This window comes from Vespa mandarinia, chromosome 11 (assembly GCF_050613455.1).
Source record: "Vespa mandarinia isolate Hongniang chromosome 11, ASM5061345v1, whole genome shotgun sequence".
Classification (NCBI taxonomy): Eukaryota; Metazoa; Arthropoda; class Insecta; order Hymenoptera; family Vespidae; genus Vespa; species Vespa mandarinia.
The window spans coordinates 677,062-696,067 of NC_140820.1; the positions used below are offsets into that span (position 1 = coordinate 677,062).

The 19,006-nt window shown below is 36.7% G+C and overlaps 2 protein-coding genes and 1 long non-coding RNA gene across 6 annotated transcripts in view; all 3 read right to left on the bottom strand.

The window, feature by feature from the left end:
- Positions 1-1,419: 1,419 nt before the first annotated feature.
- meng (serine/threonine-protein kinase meng-po) lies at positions 1,420-9,506 on the bottom strand. The gene is made up of 2 exons (XM_035865466.2): positions 9,044-9,506; positions 1,420-5,544 (listed from the first exon to the last, which is right to left on the bottom strand). The coding sequence occupies exon 2, from the start codon at positions 5,542-5,544 to the stop codon at positions 4,381-4,383; it is 1,164 nt and encodes a 387-aa protein (XP_035721359.1). The 5' UTR covers positions 9,044-9,506; the 3' UTR covers positions 1,420-4,380.
- A 2,840-nt stretch (positions 9,507-12,346) lies between these two features.
- LOC118441286 (uncharacterized) lies at positions 12,347-16,303 on the bottom strand. 4 transcript variants are annotated; one of them, XM_085660199.1, is made up of 6 exons: positions 16,032-16,303; positions 15,640-15,879; positions 15,311-15,520; positions 13,420-15,201; positions 13,186-13,338; positions 12,347-13,056 (listed from the first exon to the last, which is right to left on the bottom strand). In XM_085660199.1, exons 2-6 carry the CDS (start codon positions 15,665-15,667, stop codon positions 12,758-12,760), a joined length of 2,472 nt encoding a protein of 823 aa, XP_085516325.1. In that variant the 5' UTR covers positions 15,668-15,879; positions 16,032-16,303; the 3' UTR covers positions 12,347-12,757. The 4 variants fall into 4 exon arrangements, with proteins under 4 accessions (XP_085516325.1, XP_085516326.1, XP_085516327.1 ...); XM_085660200.1 differs by having other exon boundaries at positions 16,016-16,303; XM_085660201.1 differs by lacking the exon at positions 15,640-15,879.
- A 159-nt stretch (positions 16,304-16,462) lies between these two features.
- The window catches only part of LOC146872660 (uncharacterized), a 43,165-nt gene continuing 40,621 nt past the window's right edge, over positions 16,463-19,006 (bottom strand). Inside the window, exon 2 of the long non-coding RNA XR_014982719.1 lies at positions 16,463-16,917. This is a non-coding gene — a long non-coding RNA (uncharacterized LOC146872660). The remainder of the gene's footprint in view (positions 16,918-19,006) is intronic.

The window sequence follows — 19,006 nt, forward strand, 5'->3', positions numbered from 1 at the left end:
TTTTTTAATATAAAAATTGCGCGTTCGAGATATTTTCGCCGGTATATCGTTTAATCCAATAGTGGAACATTTTATTCGAGGTAATATTTAAAATCGCTACCACCCGGGTAGAGAAGATTCAATTAGTTCATTTTTGTGGTTTTTCAAGCTGACGTACCGTAAACCGTTTGGCGTTGGCACGTTAAAAACGTGAAAGGAAAAAAGGTCAAAGGGCGAATATTTACCAGCGGGGCACGCTCCAGCCCCCCCCCCCGGTTGTAAAAACCTCAAGGTTGAAATCAAGATGCTTCGCGCAATTAGTCAGCTCTAATTGAACTTTGTACGTGCTTTATTTCTATTCGATAGAGGGAGAATATATATTTCCATTAGTGGAAGGTTGAACGAAAGTATCCTTGAAGCTTCGTTTACTTTTGAGTGAGTGTGCATTTTATTAATTAGAATTAATCGATATTATCCGAATGAAAGTTAATAAAAAGATATATATATATATATATATATATATATTTTTGTCATTGACATTTACGAAGTGGGAAAATGTCACGTAACCGATAACCAGTCAATGGCTCGTACGATAAGGGCTTTTATTTAATTTTTTGGTATTGGACACTTGGCGACGATCATACGTTGCGTTTATTATCGGCACCAGAAATATATCTCCATATTGCGGAGAGCACCATGCGTGGGCGAGTTGTGTGGGAATGCGCGCGGTCTTCCGTAGATTCCCCTTATCCCGGGCATCCGGGCTACGTCGTCATGACAACACACCCTCCGACGAGCGACCACTGCATTCTGCTCTGCGAGCCACGGGATCGTGGTGGTGGGCTGCAAAAAGCTATACCGCTATGGACCGCCGCGTTCTAATTAATTTATTCGTTTATATCGAATCAATTGGATAACGACTTATCGATTCTCGACGATATATCGAAAGATTATAATGACTCTAATAACTTTTCCATTTATCTCCGATTATGCCAGACTGTAGTTTCAAGAACAATCGTTTCTCGTCTCGTTGGCAAACAAAATTCGTATCGCGACTTCCCCCCCCCCCCCACCCACACACCCACCCACCCCTTCCGACCACTCACAAAGTGCAAAAGCTAAAGGTAAATTTTCGTTTTATCTGAAACATGACTCACGTAAAAATATTTGGATGCCGTTCCAAATAGTACAAGGTCGTGGGATATTTTATTCCGAGTGGTTTGAAAGTACGATTCAATATTTTACACGACTTGTATTTCTGGGTCACACATCGCGTCTCTTATTTATACGTATATATATACATCGAATCTGAATGTTATATTGAAAAAGGAAGTCATCGTTGCTGGATAAAATTTTTTTTTTTAATGGGTACTGCGAGGATCGTTGGGTACTGTTAGGATCGATTAGAGATAGTTTGGAATGCATTCGATAATTGTTTTATATAATTTCAACGTTTATTTCGATATATACAAAACATTGCTTGACGTTTAACAGAGGCCACGCACCACGTAGTCCAAACTTCATCTTCATCGGCAATTTTTAAAATCAATAATTCTTGCGTTTAATTTCTTCTAAGAAAGGATCTACAAAGAGTTTTGCCTACTGAAACATCTTCAGGATTAACGTACAAATGTAGAAACGCGTGTACGCAAACTTTCGACTTTCTTCTTCGTATTAATACATCTAAATCATCGTCTTGTCGCTCGAAAAGCGGACAAACCTGTTCGGAAATCCTCGTATTCGGGATCCCTGAGTGTTTGGCACGCGTACGCTCACACATCTATTTACAATAATCGTTCTCTTCCAACGTTTCGTACGCGTAATGTGCAAAAATCGATGACATCGAACCTCTCAAAATTAGGCTGGCGTCAGAAACATGTTAATCCTTGTAAACTTGGCGCAAAAAATATTGGCAAATTTCTCTTTTGGTCGTACGTAAGAAAAAAGAAAAAAAAAGAAAAAAAAAAAGAAAAAAGAAAATTATACTCGTCGTGCCAATAATAGGGACGTTATCAAAGACGTCGATATTTTTAAAGATTAGTTACGAACACATATTGATATACAACGAAACATTATATAAGCTTATTAATTGGCTCTGACATCACACATCTGATTTCTTAATCACATTGTGATTTCTTAATTGCAAGTTCATTGAATAATACATATCGATGAATATAAAAAAAATTAACATGATTTATGCCAATTAATGAGGAGCAATCTAACGGATTAATTATTACGAGGGTTTGTCATCGACTTTGACTCGCAATCATTCGATATAGTATTTAATATACACTATTCGAGCATTGAAAATAGAAACGATGAATGGTCATGAGGCATTTTTCTTACAGCTTTTCTAATATCCCAGTCTATAGCTCATCGATAGCAATAAGGATGTATTTATTTTGTTAGTGATCCGAAAACCGAACGTTAACACTAAGATAGCCTCTTGCAAAGTCGTTCCTACGTACTTTTATTATCACAAATACGTCTTATTTTATTCCCGATTCACTTTTGGACCCACGAAGTACAACAAGGAACGAATTGACGCGAAGCTTGTTTATTTTTTCTCTTTTTTTTTTTAGCTCTGTTTTTTTCCTTTTTTTTTTTATTTTCTTCAATTTTGTTTCTTCTTATTTTTTTTTCCCCCGTTTTCTTTCTTTTTCCTCTTTTAGCCAGTATGTAAAGATGCTTTGCAATGGTGTCAATCAATCCACTCATTGCATGATGCGTCAAGATGTTATTTGTGAGTTTGTATTTGAAGAATATAAGTATCAAGAAATATTTATGCATGCTGAGAGACAGGATTTATAATCGTCGAAAAGTCGATCAAAATTTTTACGACAAAATATAATCCAATTGTCATATGCTAGGTAATTAAATAGCGTATATAAAAGATAGTATTAATTTTGGAGCGATAGGTACTTACTAGTCGGCACCAAAAATGCCATTCGTCATTTTTCTCGCGATTCTCGATTAACGATTGCATTCTGTTTTCTTCTTGTTTTTTCTTTTCTTTTCTTTTCTTTTTTTTTTTTTTTTTTTTTTTTCTTATTTCTTTGTCTTTTTCTTTTTCTTCTTTTTTCGGTGCACACACGTTCGGCATTCGGACATTTGTATTTTAGGCAGAGTTACTCTCTAATTTTTCTTTTCTATATACAATCGTCGTTAAGGAACAACGTCACTAGATTTTTCATCCTCTTACTTTTCTACATCTTACTATAAATTCCTACAAGAATATATGTATAATGTGTGTGTATGTGTGTATGTATACATATATATGAATTTATATATATGCATTTTCTATCGATTAGACAACAATCAAACTTCCTAGTCGATTTTGCAGCATCCGTTTTGCTTTGTCCTTTCATTTTATCTGATATAGGAGCTTTTTTTTTCGAAATGCTTTTCAAAATTACATACTCGTTACAATAAAACTGTCTAGTCAAGATATTTAATGTTTACTGAATTTTTTGTTTAAATATTCGGGTTAACTTGTTTGCAATACTTTGATAGAATTCGAAAGATATCATATTGATTATAATTTCAAAAAAACCTCTATAGTATTCAAATAGTAATTATATCCAATTGTCGAAGCGTCATTTTTCTTGTGAATATTTTAGGATACTAATTGATACCTTGACCTCGATCGCGTGCAAAAGAGAATGAACACGAAGAAAAGGAAAAGTTTTGTGCGACCGATAAAAATTCGTGCTCAATCGCGGAAAATCCGCGTTTCATCTCTACGGTTTACTGATTACAAGGACACAGGTATTTGACTATTAAGTTTCATCTGACATTTATTATTGTCTCTTTGGCTGGCATGCTGACACTTCGTTATCCTTATAGTGTCACGATCACTACATCCTCTATATCACATTCATTTTTATCTACTGACTAGACTCTTTCGTACAACTAATGAGAAAGAAAAAGAGAAAGAAAGATATAGAGAAGATGTGAAATAGCTGTTCTCTTCTCTTCTCTCTCTCTCTCTCTCTCTCTCTCTCTCTCGCTCTCTCTCTCTCTCCCTCCTTCGTCTTCTTCTTGCATCGTCGATAAAGTCACTCGTACACTCTTGCATCGCGCGACCTTACGACCTCGTCATGCTTTTTATCGGTATCGCCCTTGAACGATCCCGAAAGACGCGAAGAGTTTATCGATTATCGGTCCGTCGATAAAGTCTATTACACGAGGTATTACTGAACACGTTGGAAATGTGATCGATGCATAAAATTGCACTCGACGTCCACGTCATGGATAATGCAGTTCGATAGCTTATTAAGCTTATTCGCCATAAAGGCATTATTTCGCACGTTCGACTTGCACGTCGAAATCTGCCAGGCTGTACTTGCGTTCCTGCTTGATACTCTGCAAGCAGGGTTCGCTGAAAGATTTAACCATTTCTCACATATTCTCCGTACCAAATCCACCTATGAAACTGGGATCGTGGATAGTAGAATCGCATTGCATCACCCATTCCCAGATCCTCTTTGTGACAACTTTCTGGTCGACCGTTGTCTCGAGACCATAACTGTTTAACAGTTTTCTCAATTTGTTTTTGTTCTCGTCGACGTTGTGACGATCGTCCACGATCGTGTCCAAATAGAGAAGGCTGTCGCCTCTCCTGGCTAGACTTTCGTTTACATCGACCGACGTCGATGTAGCACTGTGACTGATTTTGCTGATGCACCAAGAATCTTTTAGGTATTTATTGATTTCCGTCACGTGCGGTCTCTTTTCAGGTTTGTGCTCGAAGGCTCGCCTAAAGTACCTCAAAAGTCGTGGCGTGAAACGTCTGAAAGTTGGTGGTATTTTGGTGGTACGTCTTTTAAGCCATCTCTGAAAAGCCGAATAATCCGGATCCTGGATCAGGTCAGCACTCTGCCAGGGTGGATTGCCTGTTAGACAAACGAAGAGGACTATGCCGAATTGCCAGCAATCGGCACTTCTCTTGCAGGCGTACCTTTCGTTTTTGATAACCTCGTAGATTTCAGGCGGCTGAAATGGCACCCAGGTGCATCTAATTTTGTTCACTAGACTACCCTCGCGTTTCGTACTACCAAAGTCGCAGAGCTTTATCTTGGACATGTCTTGTGCGAAAACCAGCACGTTTTCGAGTTTAATATCCCGGTGGGCCAGTTGCTTGGAATGAAGGAAGTCGAGAGCCGAAGCCAATTGTCCGGCGATTCTCTTACAGGCGTCCTCGCCTAATCCTCCGGCTTTCACGTTTCCGGATAGATCACCGAACGGCGCGTATTCCTGGGCGAAGAAATAACATTTCTCGGCCTTGAAGGCGACCGCATAAGAACAGAGTATACTGGGATGTGGACTGAGATGATAGGAATAATGGAATTCCCGAAAGAAATCCTTTTCGGTGGTGAGTTCCTGATGGACCGCCTTTAGGACCACCCTCGTTTGTGTTGCCCTGTGCATTGCAAGAAGAATCTTGGCAAAACTACCCTCGCCTAAAGTCTTCTCGACATTGTACTCTTTTGCCAGATCCAACTCCTCGAGCGGTACCTCTTGTATCCTGTGGATACCCGATTCCTTCTTCTCGTGTAGCTTCATCTGAAACATCAAAGAGGAGGATTATAAATTTCAATGATCGTTCACACGTGGATAATAATATCTATCTAGACGATTTATCTACTCTTAATTGACGTCATTCAACGAGGAAATACACAAACCGCCTCTATTATCTAACACGCTCGTCTGACATTAACGGGATATCGATGTTGAAACTTTGCGAAATCGCTTCTTTTCGTATCAACGGGATTAAATTAATCGAGTAAAGCAAAGTATTAATCGATCTTCAGGAAATTTATCGCCTTAACGTCATCCTTACGTCAGCGTAGTTTTACGGTTTAAAGGATTGCTACCTCGGGGATTAGGGGGTGTGAGACAAAGAGGGGATGGAGATTCAGAACGGGCGGCCGTACGATTTAACGCACGAATGCATCGTGTTTTACGTGGGATGCTGGAAACCGTCATGACTTTGTCAACAGTTTCTCAACAGTGCGAGCGAATCACGTTAGATCGAGTGTCGCAAGTTTACTAGACGTATCGATTATATGAACGTCGACCGACTCGATCGGAAAACGATGAATGCATCAATGACGTTAGACATCCGTGAGGAAAGCACGAGGGTCTGGTCTGAGTGATGGATGCCTTCCTTTCTTCTAACGGGTGAAAAGAGGATATTTACGTTTCCGACGAAGTGACAAAGCGCGTCCTATTTCAAAAATAGGTATGTCTGTCCGCTTCGAGCTCCGACCGTTTACGTGCTATCTACGTAGAATAAGCCATATTATCACGAGGGGATTTAATCAAAGAAAGATTCAATCATTGATAATAACGTTTTCTAGTTTCCTCAAGAATATTATACTCGTTGAACGTAAAATCTGATTTCATCTTAGTTAATCGAACTGTTATAGAGCTATCAAATATATTTAACGTACAACATTAATATCGATTTTGTGTTTGCAAAGACGACGAGCCGAGGCTCGAATGCACGTTTCCACGTGCGTCATTCGTCCAGCTGCATGCGCGCACGATGTAAACGTACCGTCCAAATCGTCGGGGAATCTCTTTCGGAGATTTATACTCGATCCACCGATTTATAACTTTGTTGATTCACGCCACTGCTCGATAATATATTCGTATGAGGGAGATAGAGAGAGAGAGAGAGAGAGAGAGAGAGGATAAGACGTAGGTAAACAAAATAGTAATAAAAAAGGAAGAAGAAAAAAATTGATTGAATTAAAAATATATAATGTCTAAGAGGAAATTAATTACGGTCATCTTCAATCAACTTAACGAGGAAGTTATTCGAAACTCGTGTCCTCAATCTTTTGACAAGTTTTTATAATTTCTCAAATCACATATTCTCGATCTATCCACATGGCTGGCGCCTTTCAAAAGCGAAGAAATTCAGGACCGAGACAGCATGGATCGGTAAAAGATGTAAAGTTTCTGGAAGGAGAAAAGAGCATGGCATAGAAAGCAGAAGGAAAGTGGATGGAGGAGGAAGGGAGGGGGGTGGCCGGGTGAACCCAGGACCTTTACAGCGGGCTCTCCTAGATCAATAGCAAGGACCTCGGTTTGGCCAACGCAATCTGGCTAGCAGAATAGAGATCCCGCGACTTTCTAGAAACCCTGACGGAGTCGAAGGAGCTTTGGCATCGATTCAAATAGGGACGCTCGTACGAAATCGACTTTTCCTAAATTTATCGTCGCGTCGATGTTCGAGTTCTGACATGCGTGCATCCGGAAGCCAAAAAGATATCTCGATTCTTATATCTCTTAGAGAGATTTGCTTCATTCTATCGCATCTCTTTTCCTGTTTTTTTTTTTTTTCTTTTTTTGTCGAAGGAGAGTCACCATTATTTTTTACTTTATTTTTACTAGACCGGTTAACACCGGTTTGCCCTGACAAGCCTTAGGCGCAAGTATATTTAGCATTTCTGTTTACCGCGTCTATTTTAATGTCGCGCGAGGGATGAAGAGAGTGATTCTTTGGCGTGAATGCGTGTCTCCGATGAAGCGATTGAGAAAGGGTTAAGTAGCGTGGAAAGGATGCACGTGTTGATGAATGCGCCTCGTTCATCAAAAAACATAAATATCACGGTTCGACTCTCATTCTATTTTTTATTGTTAAACAATGTCTTCCAGGTTGACACTTTTTTCTTTGATATTTTAACGACCTGTCAGTTTTTATTACAAAAGATCTAGACAATTATAGGAATAGATACAAGCGAGTCGTTTTATGAAGGAACGACCCACGCTGTGAATCAGCAGACTGCGTAACGCCATTGGATGACTAAGTCAATATTCTTTTTTTTCTTTCTTTTTTTTTTTTTTTTTTTTTACGAGTAATAGATCATCTATACTTGACCACGACAAGTCTGACAGAATTTAAAGTCGAAAAGTTCGTGATATTTCGATACGCCGAATTTATCCCGATAAAATTCGTCGGAAGGATTTTATGAGCCACTCGATACGTACTTTATATGAGTTATTATGAGCTGCTAAAGTTAACTTTGTTGCATTCGGATGATAAATGTGTCCTAGAAATGGATGATTATCGATTCGACATTGTGATTTTATTTTCGGCTAAACTGAACGTTCTTTATGATTACCTGAAATCAAATATCGGCTATCTATTTTCGAGTATACAGACCGATATATAATAGAAACGTTTTATCGGAAGGTCTTAACGATCAATACTCTTTGACATAATCGTTCATTTCCTTCGGGAGAGAAATTAATTGTTTCCTTTTTTAATTTCAAATTTAACGTTAAACCAAGTGGTTGAACGAGCCTGGATGATCGATGATACGTCAATAATAATTATCTCTCGCAGGAATATCGTATACGAGGAACGTTCAAAGTAAATTACTTAGGTTTCTTCAATGATAACATAAACCAATTAGTAATACTTTCCGCGTTCTTAAAAGAATTAGTTTAAGCACCTCGTATCGTTTTCCTCGGCGATCAATAATCTTCAAGTATTACCTCGTTATCGTTGTTAAAAAAATATCGTACAAGCGAGATGTCAGTTATCAATACGTCAGACTCCATGTCGTTTTGTGGAATTATATCACATAAATATAGCCTATAATTTTCGACTCGTTATCTCCCAAACGTTCCATTAGTGACAGACGTTGATCGTTCGTGTCTAAATAGCAGGATTTACTAAAGGCATTTAAAATTGAACACTCATGTTCTACTAATATTTTTACTTCTATAGGATGAGGTAAGAGAAGTAAGGGGAGAAAGTAGAGAGAAAGAGAGAGAGAGAGAGAGAGAGAGAGAGAGAGAGAGAGAGAGAGAAAGAGAAAGAGAGGAGTAGAAAAATGGATTATTAATTATTTCAAAGTTATTATCTCGAAGACGCGTATACTTAGCGATGACAATGGTTGAATATTTATGTGATCGAATAATTCATCGACTTAATCATTTTCAAAAGGATTATTTCTTATTGAGATACAGATTGCATAATATTATATATATATATATATATATATAATTATATTTCACATCCATCTAAGAAGCTTTGAGAACTTACCACGATCGAAGAGACGAATAAATTATCACGAAGGGATTCACTGCACAAGCTAAACGTCGAATCTTCTCTTTTTCTCTCTCTCTCTCTGTCTCTCTCTCCCTTTTCTCGTTCCTTCTCAATTTTTCTTCACGGTAGATTATTTATTATTCGAGATCACTCGAGTATCCGTTTCACTTGTCACCGAAAAGTCTTCCTAAGTATCTTCTTTCTCATTTACATCCTCCACGGGATTAAAGATAACGTTTTCTTTTTTCTGTGTCTTGAACAATTGTCGTTTAAAAATAACAACGAATAAATAATACGAGAGTTTCTCACGTGAAAAAAAGAAAATAATGTCTGTCACACTTAATCGCTCTTCTTTGTCAAATAAAGATCGACGACGGATCAACGTCGTTCAATGAGATAAATGTCGTTAAGAGAATAAAAGAAGCCGGCAGAGCGCGTTAACATTTTCAGTTGTGCGCGTATCTCGCGTCTGAAGGCATCGCGACGCCCAGCGTCGCTTTTATAGACGCGCCGCCATGACGCGCAGACGTGAATCGAGAAAGAAAAGAGTATCTACGAGGATGAAGTAAGAAGAGTATAACGCTCGTTACTCTTATCATTTTTTTTTTGTTTTTTTTTTCTTTTTCTTTCTTTTTTTTTATCTCTCTCTCTCTCTCTCTCTCTCTTCCATCTAGACTAAAGTGCTGCATGTTTAATCAACTATTTGATCGTCTATTTTTTTAATTGCCTAAAAATATCAAACTTTGTTTTATTATTTGTAATATTTTTAGGTTCGTATAAAAAAAAAAAATGTTTCGAACGTTCCTACGAAGAATTAGTATAATTTGAGTTTCGTTTATTTTTTTTTATTTTCTACACTTGTAAGTAAACAAATTTATATGCAGGAAGTTAAGAAAACATTTTCAGTATTAGCTGACAACGTGTATCTTTCTCTCTCTCTCTCTCTCTCTCTCTCTCTCTCTCTCTCTCTCTCTCTCTATCTATCTTTTTCTATTTATCTTATGTTCCTGATCTCTAAAATCCTTCCATGAAAATTCGTTTAGTTTACTTATATTCAAAGACTCATGTCGGTTTAAGGCGTTCGACACGGTCCGAAATCCAGGATTATATTTTCATAATCCACAAACGTGTTGTGCAAAGTAAACCGTACGATAGGAACTTGCGGCGCTAGGCGAGGATTTCAATATCGACAATTTTCGACTTAACTGGTAACAAGCCAAAGAAAATATCTTGGAATTTGATTTTAGAATATGATAGCGATGCATTTGCGGTCCAGCTGTTGACAATAATCAGAAGATTTCCTCTTCTTCCTTTCTTCTTCTTCTTCTTCTTCTTCTTCTTAATCGAAAGTTTATTTACCCCAGTGAATAAATAAAAACAGAAACGATAGAATCAGAGAATATGCAGCGTTTCTCGAAAGTGCATTCATTTCTTTTCAACGATGAATGAAGAAAAACAAAATAAATAAATAAATAAAGAAGAAAAGAAAACAATCGAAAGACAAACAATGGAAAAATGGAGAAGAAAAAAATTGACGCAAAATGCGTGACCGATTCGTAATTGAATTTGCACCTGCAAGTATTTATAAAATCTATGTCAAGTATACGTAAGTACATATGTATATGTCCATAGTTCGCTGGACCGTAAAAGTGGCTCGTGGTATTAAAGTATAAATAGAAGAAACCGGCGGTGTGGCGATGCAAATTTAAATGCAAGTAGGGCTATTGTGTAATACGTCGTAGTCGTCATCGTCATTTTCCTCATCTCGGATTGTGTTTCTTCGGTTCGTTAAGCCAAACGTATAACCAAGCTACGTATATCACGTGTCGAATCGTATTCAACGTCGACTCGATTTCCGGGGTTGGAAAAGAACGCGTCGTTAAGACGAGTACGCAACGGAGATACAAATAGAAACTGTAAGCTCGACAATCCGTTGATTTTACAAAGCTTTAAAGATGATGTCGTTGGAACTTTGATATAGGGACGAACATTTCCTGTCGTACTTGTCGTCGTCCTCGTCCCCTCCTTTCCACGTTCACTCCGTTATAACGACAATAGCTCTCCGAACGATCGAAGAACGTTTTGACATTTCTGATTCTAGGGCTCGTTCCATCTCTCTCTCTCTCTCTCTCTCTCTCTCTCAATCTCATTTCATATTTCCGGATCTTTCCGCACGTTTATTCGTATCAGGGAAAAAACAATGTCGGGATCGAGCATTATTTCCGAAAAAAATCTCTTTCTTTCGTGTCTTCGATTTTCAATAAGTGTCAACCTAATTCTAATATATTATCATCAATTCATTTATATATATATATATATATATATATATATATATATATATATACATATGTCCAGATTATCACGAAATTTTGAAACTAGTGTTCTACTTTGTTCTCTCGGAAATAGTCTAGTCATAGATTTTCGATAAATCTGGTCTATTCCGCGTAAGAGAAACTTATCTCATCGCAAGGTTTACGGAAATACAGTTCGTTCTTGATAGACATATTTTTCTTTCTTTTCTTTTTCTTTCTTTCTTTCTTTTTTTTTTTTTTTTCAAACGAAATCCTCGTCGAATTAGAAAATAATGGAAAAACTTTATGGTTCGTTATACGTTACCGGACGATAGACGATGATGTCAGTTTAAATACTTCGTTTTTAAATCCAAGCCTACACACACGTGATGTCTCCCATTTTCTTTCGAAATGGAACTAAAGAGAAAGAGAAAGAGAAAGAGAAAGAGAGAAAGATAGGTAGATAAAAAGAGATAGGATAAACTATACCTATACGAAAAGAGAGACGCAGAAATATTTAGACAGAGCGCCCACGCATTCTCTTCCTCGAAGGAACGAATCGATTGGGTGCCAGAACAACGATATTGAATGCACTGTCGCGCACAAAGTGTAGAAAAAAAAAAAGAAAGAAAAGTCGAAAGAGAAAGAAAAATAATAGGAGTAACCCGTGACGAAGTTTTGCGAATTGTAGAAAACATAATTATAATATTGCCTCTGGGCATTCCGTGAAGCGCTATATCGTGCCTGATGCAACCTGTATTTACGTCGAGCCCCAAAATCGTCTCGTGATGATCATCTCGCTTCTCCTTCCTTCATCTGAATATGCAATTTCTCCGAGATACCGAGATATACCGTGTTCTTTCGTAAAAAAAAAAAAGAGAAAAAAGGAAGAAAAAAAAAGAAAAAAAGAAAAGAAAAAAATATTTAACTTTCTCATCGTTTCGACAGATCAAACCTGTCACGACCTTCGGTGTAAGTTGATCGATTATTGAAAAAGGAAATAAAATTGACGGTTATGACGCAAGAATTGGGAATAATATTTTTTTTTTCTTCTTTTCATTATTAATACAATGATACATTCATAGAAATTTAAGACGATCATATTACATGTTTGAAGAACGTTTCGCAGAATAACAGATATAAAATTCATTCATTTACAAACCGTGATAATTATCACAAATTAAAATAAATTACGGAATAAATAAATTATATACTAACAGGAACTTACAGTAACTTTGAGAATAATCTAATCATTCAAAGCTAAAAATTCATTATTTGTACATATATATATATATAATAGCAATAGGATAAGACATTTAACGCGAGCATAAATATATCGTATGTCACTGTTATTAAAAATCCAAGTAAAAATGATTGTATATTTTTAGATTAATTTTCATAAGAGCATTCGAAAGGATTAAAAATCGTAGCTCGTATAATTATTCGTAGAATCGTTTTGATTTGAACTGGTGCAAATTGTGTACTCCGTGTCTGTGGTGCTCTCTGAAGATTCAGATTGTGATGACATGGGGGATATATAGGAACAATTCTCGAAAGATTTTTCACTATCACTCGAGAATAAACTGTACAATGATTCTTCGTAAGAGCAATCGTAATCGCTGCTGGATGCCTCCCCTCCGGAAATGTAGTTGTAAGAGGAGCTCAATGAATCCTTTTCGGAATTGTCATCGATAGAAGAAGAGGAAGATTCATTTTCTTTTAGAACAAAAAAGAAATATATATATATATATATATACATACGTCATGATAAAAAGTTAGTTTTGATAATTTTTAATAGTGTATTACCAAGAGGAAGAATAAACGAAAAAATTTACGAAAGTTTACCTCCGAGATATTTTATATCTTTTATCAGCCTATCTATTTGACCTTTTAATTGTTCTAAGGTATTTCTAATTTTTATTTCACGTTTCATTATCTCTTTCTTCTTGATTTGCTTACATTTGTGTTTTCTTTGTTGCTCCAACGATTTGTCGGCATCTATAACATGTAAAAATATTCAAAATGAAACGAATCTTTCAATTTTGACGATCGATAGGATTAGGATGATTATTTCCTTACGTTTTTTACATTTTGATTTTTTAACTGTTTCTTTAGCTTTTTCCGTCGCAGGACCGGGCTCACCGATCTCGGGAAATTTAGTAATTTTTCTCGGCTTTACGATTACCGATTTTACTGAATCTGTCGAATTTGAAACTTCTTCATCATTTATTACTTGCAACTGTTTATTCAATTTCTTTTCTGGATCTACATCCTTATCTTTATATTTATCAATGGGATAATAAATTACATGAAGGAGAGACTCTTCCTTGGGTTCTTTTTTTATTTGAATCTTATCGTCGTCGTTATCCAATTTCTTTGGAGTGCTCGAATCGAGCTGGATATTGAGATCGTATTCTTGAACGTTACGACTCTCCTGATTACAGCTGAATTCTTGCTTTTCCTTAATTAAAGAGGAAACATTTACATTCTCGTTTGACCGAGATTTTTGCGATGACTCCTCGGACCCGTCGTTGTTCCTCGTTTCGACACGTTCTTTTTCGTTCTTCGAGGAGGTACTATCAATAGGAAAATTCATTTCTTTCGACACACGTTCATTTATTTTTTCCGTACTCGCCTTTATATCTTCCTTGTCGAGTTTCTTGATAATTTTCTTTTCAGCATCGATCGTACTTTCTACGTACTTCGAGCTATCTTCTTGACAAGCCACCGATAATTCCTCTAATCCTTTCTGATGTGATCCTTCACCGGTAGATACACCGGGTTCGGTCGAAGCTTTTTCAACGTTTCCGTGATTCCCTTCCACCGAGATGTTCTTTTCAATCGCTTCTTCGACTTTATTTCCATTATCAACGTTACCAGCCGCTGCTTTCACATCTTTCAACTTGTCGCCTGTCATTTTCTTCCTTGCAATACGAACTTTCTTCACCTTTTCTACTTTCTTCTCTGTCTCTTCCTTATCGCTTTTCTTCGTCTCTTCCTTATCGCTTTTCTTCGTCTCTTTCTTTTCGCCTTTCTTCGTCTCTTTCTTTTCGCCTTTCTTTGTCTCTTTCTTTTCGCCTTTCTTTGTCTCTTTCTTTTCGCCTTTCTTTTCGTCTTTCTTCGTCTCTTTCTTTTCGCCTTTCTTCTTCTCTTTCTTCGTCTCTTTCTTTTCACCTTTCTTCGTCTCTTTCTTTTCGCCTTTCTTCGTCTCTTTCTTATCACCTTTCTTCGTTTCTTTCTTATTGCCTTTCTTCGCCATCTGTTCCTTCTTCGTTTTTACGCTTGGCGATTCTTTCATCTCATCGACGATTTGTTTATCAGAAATTATCAACAAACTGCTCGATGACGGCTCAGAATTATCGTCTTTTTTCATTATCCGTTTTCTTTTCGTCTCCACGTTTGACAATTCTTTACTCTCATCGAAGATTTGTTCATCAGGACTTATCAATAAACTGCTCGATGACGTCTCGGAATTATCACTTTTCGTGGTCATCTGTTTTCTCTTCACCCCCACGCTTGGCGATCCTTTTTTCTCAATGAGAATTTGTTCATTAGAAGGATTTCTCAACACAATGATCGATGACGTCTCGGAATTATCGCCTTTCTTCATTATCTCTTTGCTCTTCTTTTCCACGTTTGACGATTCTTTCCTCTCAGCGATTATCTCTTCATTAGGATTTTTGAACGAACTGCTCGTTGACGGCTCCGAATCGATATTTTCATCCTTTTCCATTATATATTTCCAAAGGTAGGATACTTTGAGTTTGTCGAGTTTAAGAGCGTTATCCTGGATCAATTTGATTATATCATTTCGACTCTTTTGACGCAAATAATGGTCGAGAATCATTTTCAATCGATCTTCTGTGAAAGGAAAAGAACGAAAAGGGAAGAAAAAGAAAATGTAAAATCCTATCTACGGAATGAGTGGTACGAACGAGTTGAAAAGACTTTTGATAATTGATTTAATTACCAGATATTTGTGCGAACCGGTTCAAAAAGTTCAGCGTGGATTCGAGATTGGAGCCTTGACGTAATTTCTCTACATATCTCCATGGGAACATTTCTTCGACTTCTTTGAAATCGAGAATACCATCGGCAATATCCTTTGCTATTTCTTCTTGAGTTTTAAGGTTTAATATAAAATTTACAATCCAACTGCATGTTACGCGATCCACGAGATCTGCGAATTTATTTAAATTAAACGTTTAAACTTACGACTAAATGGGCCTTATTATTAAAATTAATTATCTTATTTTTCTTGGGAAAGACTATCAAGATTCTTATCAATCTTAAATTTACCAATATGCCTTTCTGATTTTGTGCTCATTCTCTGAATATATTCCACTGTGAAACGATCGGATCGATGGATAACGATTGTCTAACGCGATTCGGTTACAAATAAGTATTTGTTCGATGGGAAAGGTTAAATGTGTTTTCTTTGAAACTCTCTCTCTCTCTCTCTCTCTCTCTCTCTCTCTCTCTCTCTCTCTCTCTGTTTCTCTTTCTATTTCTATCTCTCTCCCTCTCTTCCTCTTGTTACTTTCCGAATGAAAAGACCATCGAAAACAGAAAGTTCCAAATATAAATAATAAAACACGTATCTTCTCGTTTTCAAGACGAGTCGATGAAAATGAAGAAGAAAAAAGAAAGGAAGAAATAAAAAAAGAAAACGTACTTTCTTGCTTGCTTACCTCAACAATGTATCGTATCGTATCGTATCGCATCAAGGGAGGTTTATTTTTAAAAACATTCTGTTTATTCGCAATGAATAAATAAGTAGTAATAGCCAGGGGCCAAGTGTTTAGGCGCGTTATCGTAAGACAAAAAGAAAGGATGAAAGAGCTCTCTCTCTTGTTCTTTTCTTTTTTATTTTAGATCGATTTAAGAAGCTATCAAAGTCCAACTCGTCTTGATACCGCTTATACAACACGAGATACGTACCACAAATAAATTCATCCTGTTAAACGGAAACTTCGTTCTACGATTGGTTCGACCTCTACCATTGATTATTGTTTAGATATCGAGAGAGAGAGAGAGAGAGAGAGAGAGAGAGAGAGAGACGATCGCCTTTTGAAAACTGTTTATTGAAGGTCAGACAAAAGAGAAAAGATTTTTCGTGTAGTTTAACATCGAAAAGATCGTAACGAAGTGATTCTCTTACGAGTAATCAAATTTATTAGAGAATAAAAAACGAATGGATATATTTACTCTCGAGGATAATATTGAGCTGAGAAGAGAAATACAAAAAAAAAAAAAAAAAAAAAAAACAAGAAGAAGAAAAAAAGAAAACAAAATAAAACGATACGTTATTTAATATGATTAAAAAAGAAACGTAATATTCAACAATATTTGAAAATAAAGAAAAATTCTTTTTTTCAACTTGATCACTCCTTCAATGACAATATGTATTTGTTGAAGTATTCATCGTCCGACGATACGACACTCGAACCGTTTCCAGACATAGACATGGGGAATCCAATGTCATCCAAGAGGAAGGAACTCGCAGGATTAATCGAATGATCGCTGAGATAAATATTGGCGTTCATTTCGTTGCTGTTGCTCGTACCGACGTAATCACTGTTGGATGAAATTATGCATCAGTTGTCCGAATCGTCGCTCTTATCGAAATAATTGTCGGTATCGTCTGTTAAAAAAAAAAAAAAAAAAAAAAAAAAAAGAGAGAAAAAAAACAAGAAGAGAAGAAAAGAAACAAAGGAAAAAATAATTTCTTGAAAAATAAATTTTCACTTATAATCTTGGGAGCGAAGGAATGGAGGGGGGTGGAGAGCAAAATAAAAATTTTCTATTCTTTCAAATCTTTTAGAATAAACATCGGAGAGTAGTGGTACGATATGGATTTTCGTTTATATGATTCGAAAGGAACGTGGGCGCGAATAAATTATTTGAAATGTATGAAAATTCGTAGAAAAATGAGAAGAGTAAGGATAAATGATGATAACAGGAGGGAAAGAAAAAAGATATCATTTTCTCTTATGTAATATCGATTACGTAAGGGTCGTCAATATTATGGGATTTCAGAGAAAGGTTTTTGCGACGAGGCGTAAATATATTATATCGTTTTTCTTTATCGTCCTACCTCTTTAGTTCTTTCTTTTACGTTTGAACGTATAGGCAACGTTAAAGTGATTCTCTTTTACTCCGTATCACGGCTACGGAGAACCATTAAGCATCGATTTCCGTTTACTTATTAACGTCACGGCTTTACCTACGCTTCGTCAACGTCACGCATGTTGTTCTTAAAAAGAAATATTTCCTTCTAACAATAGAAACACGTACATTTAAGCATAGAAAATGATTCGAGATTTCGTAATGAAAGGAGTACGATGACTTTGTGTACAAAAGAAGATACAAAATCGATCGATTTACCATCCTCGATATAATCGTCCAATTCTGAAAAAGAAGATTCATTTTCCAATCGGGGAACATGAAAGATGGACAAAGAGTTTAAAGATTGAGAAGAGTATGAAGACACGGAGATTATCGATGCATCGTCGTCCTCAAAAACATTGTTCTCTATAAAAGAGGAACCATCGTCCTTTGCGGAATAATTCTCAATAAACGTTTTAACGTTTAAACGCATTTCGCTTTTATCGATCATACAATTAAGCGTTTCGACAAAATGTTGCTCTTCGCTAGCAGCAGACCTTGCCATTTTATTGATTTAAAGATGATTTCTGCGAAGATAAAAGGAAAATTCAGAATTTCGAGAAAGATTTATTTAGCCAGTGGTGAAAATTTTGTCTCGTGTCGTGGGTGGATTGATGGATCGGTAGCATGGAGAAAGAGAGAGAGAGAAAATGAATTGCCTCTTTGGAGCAAGCGAAAACAAATTCTCACACGCTTTTTGGCGCTTTTGATCGCATCTCCGTACCGATAGTTGTAATTCTTCTTTTATTAGGCCACCTGGCCGAAAATACATGGTAAAAATATCAGATGCGAGAAATCATTCTCCAATTTTACCGACAGATATCGCTGTTACCCCTAATAAATTATCATATATACCAATGCGTATGCTTATTTTAGCCTTACCAAACGTACGTCAGCGGTTTTCTTGTTATCACTTCCTCGCGTGCCCGCGCGGCAAAGACAAGACGTAGAAACAGAGAGAGGGAGAAAGAGAAAACGATAGAGAACGATCGATTCAATTTCTGTTGCAATAGAAAACGCGAGAAGAAATGTTATCGTTCTTAAGAGGATTTCGAGATGGGATATTCTATACGCACGATATATACGCGTACACCTTTCTACCGAGCGGACGAAATAGTACAACTAAGATTTTCTTTTGATTTAAGGCGTTGTTTGTTTTGATTTTTATGATACATATCTGTAGAATACTTATGTATGTGCGTGTATATTTCTGGAGTTTCTCCAATATACTCTCTAGAATTGACTTTCCACATTTGATTATATAGAACGGAATTATAATAAGATACCTACGGACGAAACGTCGATCGTATTAATTATAAATTCTGAAAATTTGCATTCAGTGAAAAACGATTTCAGAGGAGACTTTTCTCATTCGTCTGGTCTCGGACGAATTTGGAAGAAAATCGAACTCTATAAATGCAAACGACTCGAGTGTCATTAACTTAATGGAACGTTGGCGTTATGGGATTTCCATTTTCACGCGTTTCTAATATCGAAG

Excerpts from the sequence above, each read along its gene's own strand:
- LOC118441286 (XM_085660199.1), bottom strand. The coding sequence starts at position 15,667 with ATGAGCACAAAATCAGAAAGGCATATTG. Across the intron at positions 13,339-13,419 it reads AAAATCAAAATGTAAAAAAC|ATGCCGACAAATCGTTGGAG; the intron begins GTAAGGAAATAA and ends TACATGTTATAG. Across the intron at positions 13,057-13,185 it reads AGATATAAAATATCTCGGAG|AAAATGAATCTTCCTCTTCT; the intron begins GTAAACTTTCGT and ends TTGTTCTAAAAG.
- meng (XM_035865466.2), bottom strand. The coding sequence starts at position 5,544 with ATGAAGCTACACGAGAAGAAGGAATCGGGTATCCACAGGATACAAGAG.